The 7,405-nt window shown below is 48.6% G+C and overlaps 1 protein-coding gene across 8 annotated transcripts in view; it reads right to left on the bottom strand.

The window, feature by feature from the left end:
* Positions 1–19: 19 nt before the first annotated feature.
* The window catches only part of UNC13B (unc-13 homolog B), a 237,284-nt gene continuing 229,898 nt past the window's right edge, over positions 20–7,405 (bottom strand). For 4 of the 8 annotated variants that reach the window (XM_074395017.1, XM_039474777.2, XM_074395015.1 and 1 more), the window contains 12 exons: positions 7,284–7,361; positions 6,750–6,827; positions 6,399–6,487; positions 5,994–6,146; positions 5,744–5,867; positions 5,580–5,636; positions 5,296–5,376; positions 4,570–4,717; positions 3,007–3,063; positions 2,080–2,172; positions 1,740–1,899; positions 20–1,585 (listed from right to left, as the gene is read on the bottom strand). In XM_074395017.1, the coding sequence (XP_074251118.1) occupies positions 1,300–1,585; positions 1,740–1,899; positions 2,080–2,172; positions 3,007–3,063; positions 4,570–4,717; positions 5,296–5,376; positions 5,580–5,636; positions 5,744–5,867; positions 5,994–6,146; positions 6,399–6,487; positions 6,750–6,827; positions 7,284–7,361 (1,404 nt within the window). In that variant the 3' untranslated portion in view covers positions 20–1,299. The remainder of the gene's footprint in view (positions 1,586–1,739; positions 1,900–2,079; positions 2,173–3,006; positions 3,064–4,569; positions 4,718–5,295; positions 5,377–5,579; positions 5,637–5,743; positions 5,868–5,993; positions 6,147–6,398; positions 6,488–6,749; positions 6,828–7,283; positions 7,362–7,405) is intronic. The other 4 variants (XM_074395019.1, XM_074395018.1, XM_039474778.2 and 1 more) reach the window with 1 other exon arrangement.

Genomic DNA, 7,405 nt, shown 5'->3' with positions numbered 1-7,405 from the left:
ATTACCAAACCCCAAAGGCTGCTATGAGATAATTTATTATGGATTAGCCTATAATCTCCTGTAACAATGGCACATATAATAATTAACAACAGCAAAGATGCTTGGTTTCTTGTTTCATGTAATGGTAAATACATCTGTAGACAATGCTGAGTCCTCAGGAAGTCCAGGAGGCTGCTACAGAGGAAATCCAAGAACCTTATCACATCTCTGAGCCAGTCTTGGGAAGTCCATCTAACTCTCTGAAATAGTTTGTCTCTGACCTCCCAGGTAGTGTTGAGGGCCCCCTCCATCCAGCCTGTACAGAGGGATCAGAGTCCAGGCTCCTTCTGTAGGGCTGAATATCTAGGAGGGGAATAACAAATAATCCAGATGAAAGAGAGGGACCAAAGTCTAGATTCTCTCTGCAAAGTGGAGGACAGCTAGAAGGCAGTGGCCACAGATGAGCAGGACTCTTTCTAGATTTTCTACAATTTTTGGCTTTGTTCAGGGCCTACCCAAGAAGAAAATACTCCTAGGTCCTTCAAATGGCCCTCAGGTAGATACATGTTAGAACAGCCTATCATGTCTTGAAGCATCACTCCCTTGCCTAGAGGAGTGAGGTAGGGAGACTCCCAGGCAGGTGGCCCCTAGTGTCTGGGGTCCAAAGAAATATTCTGCTTAGGGCTTTGAAGCACCACGTGAACCTAGTTCTACTCATGATATAATCTGGGGAAGGGGATTAGCACAGTTTATTTCTAGAAGGTATCTTGTTCAGTTTCAAAGCCTTGTTCTCATTGGAGCCATAGAAAATCAGTGGAATCTAAATTCTATTCTATGTACTCCTGCCCTGGCCATACTCCAGTCCAGACAACAGGGCTCAGCAAAAGGCTCAACTGACTACCCATCCAGCCAGGCACAAGTTCCATACCCTCTAAACTTGTTCTTCTAATGTTTGGTATGTATGTGTCTAACTGGATAAGGTATGGCATGGAGACAAATAGAGGTGGGATGTGGAGTGGAGGGGTGTCTACCAAGAATGGCTGACACTCTCAGAAATGTCTGTCTCTCTCTCTATGGAAAATCTCTCCATGTGGTAACTCCATATCCCAGCCCCTGGTACCACAGTCCTGCTGGTCAGTGCTTCATGACCCTTTCTGTGAAAAGCTACATTATCACCACCCCAAAATTTTCCTCAAATATCTTTAACTGAAGGGGTTAGCCTCTTGACTGCAAAGACCCTAAGCTGGTTACACAGCCAACTGCCACTGGCCCTGATTTGTGAAATTGGTGCTGCCTTATTGGCACAGGAACCAAAGGTGTTCAGCTCCCCTCCTCCGTGGAACGAGACTCTGATTTGAGTTTCACAAACTCTCGGGCCACCTCGTCATTGCTCCTCTGAGACAAAATCCGGAGAATGGTCAGGCCTGTCTCATCCATGTGGATCTTCCGGCCCAAGGGACACCAGCAGGCACAGCTGCCCTTGGCTGTGACATCCCTCAGAGGCATCACAGCCAGCCCTAGCACACGATCTTCCCGGGCAAAGCAGTAATCCTTCACGCATATCTGCAACTCATAGGACTCGGGCCCCTCTTCATTTCCCAGGAGGCTGTGAGCACAGGATAGAAGTTATGAGGCCAGAGCTGAGAGTCCTCAGCTGACTTCACCTTAGTCTGCCATCCAGCCCAGCCCTCCTCTCCCCACACCCTCTCAAGTTTTACTCCCATCCCCGAGTCCTGCAGGTTCCCCACCCTGTAACTTACAAGTAAAATGTCTCATTGTACTTGGGGGCCCAGTTGTTGCTTTTGGACTTGGTTGTGAACTTTCTCTTCTTATCACTTTGGTGTGGGCCAACCATGGTCACCTCCACAAAAGGCCGGAACATACCCGCTGTCTGCCATTTGAGGTCATTGGCAGCCACCACTGCCCAAACAAGGGAAACCTGTGAGGGATCCCACCAGGAATTCCCAGTTCTTAAACCCCAGGTGACCTTCCCCTTGGAGGAGGGCGGAGCTGGAGGGTTGAGATGAGCAGCCCCTGCCTTTGAGCAATGAGTGAGGCCACTGGGCAAGGAAAGGGCAGACCTGTAAGTCCATCACTTACCTTTCACTGTGACCTTGTGCTCCCCAGTACCAGGGTGTGTAAACAAGTCCACCTGAATAGAGACTTCTCCCACAGGATCATCCACACCAGACCCTGAGGACAAATGGAGAGATGATCCCCCATTGGAGAACTCTAGGGGGTAAAACTGAGAGGTGAGGAGGCTACCATCCTATACCCAAAAGCAAGAAACAATTACCACAGTAACCATGGGAAGTAAGCAATAGGAGAAGGGAAAGTAATGGGATAAAGAAAAAGGCTGTGTCTTGTAACACAACTTAAGCTGACAGCATTTTATGCGCAACATTTTCCAAAAGTGCATTAAGACTCTCTCTCAAGGATCTCCAAAAGTCTATCTCCTAGGCTGAAGGATTTTTCATTGAAAGATGTTGGGGTAGGACAGTGCCATCACCTTGTATCTGTGTCTGGGAATTCTGTCAACCTAGTGGTGTCTCTTAATGAAAAAATGTGGGTCCTCTGTAACTAAAAGCAGCAACCTCCCACTTATGCCCAGGATTCCTAGAGGTCCCTGGTTAGGAGGATGCTGTGCTCTGAAAGACTTCACCCCCCGCAAACCGGGGCCCCTACATAGAACGAACTCTCCAGTTCAAAACTCTGAAAGCCAATCTACAGGCTCCCCTTAGCAGAGGCCCCACCCCATTTTAAGAAAACACCACTATCTTACACCCCAGAGAAAATCCTTCTTTGTCCGGAGGCAAATGGGTGGGAGAATGCTGAGAACAGGATAGAGATCAACAACAGAACCTCTTCCTAGGTTATATGAAAGCATTACCTATCGCTAAGACTTGGGATAGAGCTCCTAAACTTTGATAGCTGGTTCCCCGACCCCCAGCACAAGTTGCTCATTCTAGCTCCCAGGGGTCAGTGTTAGCCCATGTTAGATCTGTATCTGCATAGTGTACAACATACCCTTTTCCGGCCGAATGTCCTCATTAGCAGTAAATCTAATACCTTTCCCATCATGCACTGAATGAGGACAGGCAAGTCAGAGGTAGTAGCAGCAGTAGGACAGAGAAAGAAGAATCAGTTAGCAGTCTAAGGAGTTAACAGCCATTCAAAGCAGCTCTACACATATTCTGAGGGAACACAGAGGTGGGGCAGAGTGGAGAAAGTGAAAGAGCTGGGGTCAATGTGTGAATGCTCCAAATTAGACTTCATGGGTCAGAGATCAACCAAATCATGGGCAGAAATAGTAGAAAAATACAGAGAGGAGGTATCTGAGAGCAGTGAGACAAGAGAGAGGCTGTAGGCACTAATTTCCTAGACCCTTAAATGATAAAGCAACGGGTAGAAAATGTACACACATACACACAGATTCTTCCTGCAGTCGCCAACCCTGTTTTTACAGTATGTGTGCCCATTCCAGACTCTCCTCATGTTTTATCAAGCTTAAAGCTCAATGCTTCTAAAAAGCCTTTCTGGATTAACTCAGATCTTCCTTGATGGTATATGCCTGCACATGTACCCAGCTCTGTAAAAGTTCTCCCTGTCCCCTTGAGTAAGACTCACAGCTCTTCTTTTGTTCTCTGTTCTTCCTACCCTGGATTAGAAATGAGAATAGATGAGAAATAGAGCAGTACACTTCAGGTCCCTTTCATTTTCTCACCTTCCATCACCAGTCTATCTGCTTAGACCCCTCTCCCCTCTAGGTCAGCCCTGTGCCCCAGATTCACACACAGCTCAGTAATGCCTAAGCTGCCAATTTCCCCCACCAGGTTCACTCTTCCAGGTAGCCTGCTCAGGTTTCCCTGGAACCAGCCATAACAAATGTGCCTGAGGCGCCTCCTGGGAAGGCTCTGCGCCAGTGTCAAAATTTCAGTCTGAGCTCTATCTCTGCAGATACGTTTTGTTTCGGACAGGCCGTGCTGGAGGTAGGGAGGTGTTCTGAGGACTTAAAGTCACTGGGAGAAAACCAGCTTCCTGGGTCCCCTGTGCATAAGCATCACCCCTGAGGCTGGAGCCTCAGCTGTGCACAGGGCCCTGAGATCCACACCCTCCCCCAGCAGCTGCCATGGTTTGCCTCTCTTCCTTGTCTCCTCATCCATGCTGCAGAGTCTGGAAAGTCTTTTGCCTTCTCTCCCCAGGAAAACTCCCAGCAAAGCTCCCCACACTATGAGCCTTCACATCTCTCATGGTTTCCATTCATTCTCAAGGCTTCCTCACAGATTTTTCCTTCTTCTTGCCGCTTACCAGTCAGGGTATACTCCTTGACCTCAATAAACATGCATTGACCAGGTAATGTCTGAGAAAAGAAATCTCAGACATATTTCCCAGGCCTCTGTGATTCTTCTGCCTGGTAATGGGTATGGGGTAGAGGTAATTACTGAGGTCCCATCAAGCAACTGAGATCTGACTTTGAAGGGCTCTCTGAAGAAGTAAGGGGATCCGTCCCCAAGGGCATGAAGATACAGACTCCCTAGGGGAAGATATGTATCAGAGAGAAGTGGAAACCCAAAACCCTCAGGGCCTTACCCTGGGTAGTCTGCGAGCGCACAAAGGTCTTGATGAGAGTGTCAGTGGTCTGTGTATACAGAGACAAGGCATAGCGTAGAGACTGCAGATCTGGGCTCTTCTCCAGGAAGGTTTTCTTCAGTCCGTTGCCTCCTGCGTGGAAGTATTGCTGCAAGATAAAAGAGCACCTGTGACTGTTTCATCCCCTTACAGAAAGCAGCTCCCCAACACTGTCCTCAGAGAAGCAAGAAGAGGACTGTGAGAATAGGCCATTCAGGAACACACACAGAACCAGAGTCATAGTCTCTTGGGTGAAGAGTATTATTTGGGTATTTGGCAGTATTGGTAGGAATGGCCACATTCCTGAAGGTAGGGTGGTGTTTAAAGGATGGGTCTTTCTGGACAAGCACAGTAATGAAATAGAAGGATTTCAGGCAGGAAGAAGAGCCAAAAGTGCTTTTGTGCTCTTTTACCCATCTGAACCTTAGAGAACTTGAGACCTATGATATACCTTTCCCAGGTGCCTTGAAGCACAGTTCATATGTTCCTGCCTTATTATTACCTTACCAATTATAAGCATCTTGAACTTAACTATAACTGATTCTCTCTGTATCCTTGACAGTACATAGTAGCTCTCTTCTGGATGTGGAGTGCTAAGAGCTGGAGGGACACCTGGTCTGGCAAAGTGGAATACCCGGGCCAAGTGGGTGTGGTGGTAAGACTGTCTGAAAAAGGGGAGATCTCTACCTTGATGGTGTCCAGGGCGAGGTCAAGGACTGCACACTGCTTTGGAGTGAGATTCCGTGTTTCCTCTCGCACCATGTGATCCTGGAATCCCAGAGAAATCAGCAGCATCAGGACAGCTCAGGGTAGTCATGAAAGTCTTGTACCCACCTGCCAGCCCACAGCACATATTCATCCCCTCCTTTTCCTCTTCAGTCTCCAAAGCTTCAATTTCCTTCCCCCAGGCACCCTCTCTCCATGGCCTCAGAAGGACCACACATGCCAGGAAGACCCCACACGCAGAGTACCTTGAGTTTGGAAAGATGGCTCAGCTCCTTGGCAGCAGTGAAGATCAGCTGGGTGCCCTGGGCAGAGAGGGAATCAGTCAAAAGCAGAGGACCCCACCTCCATCAGGAAGCAGGGAGTGAGGGGAAGGGAGATAGCAGGAGGAAGGGGAAGGAGGTGTCCTTACTGTCTGGTCAGTGAGTGGGGGCAGAACAATCATTCTCTCCATTGTATTCATCACCACCCGCCAGAGCTCCTTCAGTACACGTTTCAGAACTGTCTTCTCACACACAGTGGCAAAGAGGGTGAGGCTGCAAGTCCAGGCAACAAGAGAGGCCAGGGTGAGAGTCTGAGAACCCCTGTCCCTAAGGAGCTCCCCTGCCCGATGGCCTCTGCTTTGCTCATCCCCACAGGAAAATCCTGAATACTGTACTCACTTGCCATCCAGGAAGTCCATGAGAGGCCGGAGCACGCTATCTGCATCCTGAGCTGCTGAGGCCCTGGCATCCGGAGATGCATTCCCTGTGCCCCGAACCTGGCCCAGGATGTCGGCCATTTGTCGAACACACTCATCAATCCGTACCTGGAAACTACACATGTGCCCGCAGTGCAGCCTTCCCCTCCCCAAATACACACGGTCCCTGGAGCAACACCAGCTATTTGCTCCCATTCCCACATGCTCTTGGTGCAGTTCCAGCAGGGACAATCAGTATGAGTACAGGGAAGATCCATACACCTGTATGGTGTGTGGGGCAGCTGTATGGTGAGGTGTGGGGCAGGGTTCTGGGATGGACCAGGGACCACATCTAGCACTGAGGGCCTTGTACTATGGGGTCACTGACCTGTTTCCAAACACCATGCTGAGCTCATCCAGAACTGTATTCAGTTTCACCTGCAGCTCCTTCAGACTGTCGGCAGCTTCGAGGTCCAGCTATATCCACAGGAGGTAAGCCTGGCTAGGCTGCTTCTCTTACCCTCTTCTACCGTGCCACACCCCTCCTACTGCCTTGAAAAGCCTTACCCCAATGCCTATTCCTCCCTCGCAGGGCCTTACCCCAATACCTATCTCATACTAAGCCAGCCCAGACCCCAAGCTAAATTCCTGGCCTACAGCTAGTAAAGAGAGGGTGAAGGTCTGCGGCAAGCTCAGGAGTAAAGGGAATATGCAGCAACTCCCAAACCCTAAGACCTACCTCCTTGCCTCCCATGGCCTCAAACATTTTCTCCAGCTGGACCCTCAGTTGCTGCATGTTGTTCATCAGGATGCAGGGCTTTGGGGACAAATGTAGCTGTTGAGTCTTCGTTCCTTTCAGCATAGGGCCCATCGCAAAAGCCACAGCAACTTCACATATTACATAAGTTTCTCCCTAAGCACTAATTCTCCTTGACTAAAAGCAAATTTTAACAATTTTAAGCTGGGTGGTAGGTACTCGAGTGTTAATGTATTATCCATTGTAACTCTCTGAGTATCTTAAGGTTTTCATTAAAAAAAAAAAAAAAAAGACTAAGCAAAGGTCTAGCTTAGCAAAGGATAATGTACCAAATGAGACTCACAGGAACTCTGTCAAATTCTTATAATTTTGTGGCATGGATCTGAAGTAAAGCCGTGGTGGGAATCAGACATCAGGAGCATCATCCCAACCCTCAATTCTGAGGACAGCTTCAAAAGCAAGAGGGATTCAAATGTCTTCCACTCTTTCTCTAAGAGTCCAAGGGCCTGAACCTACCAGTTTCTCCTTTGTGCAATAGGCTGGGAAGTCCTTTGACAAGATGTCTGCATACTGTATCAGCACCTTCCCGATGGTCTGAGAAAAGAGGAGAAAAGGAAAGGAAAGGGAGCTCTTAGTTT

This window comes from Saimiri boliviensis, chromosome 2 (assembly GCF_048565385.1).
Source record: "Saimiri boliviensis isolate mSaiBol1 chromosome 2, mSaiBol1.pri, whole genome shotgun sequence".
Lineage (NCBI taxonomy): Eukaryota > Metazoa > Chordata > Mammalia > Primates > Cebidae > Saimiri > Saimiri boliviensis.
Note: the sequence above shows the minus strand (reverse complement) of the source record. Positions and strands in the feature narration are given on the sequence as shown.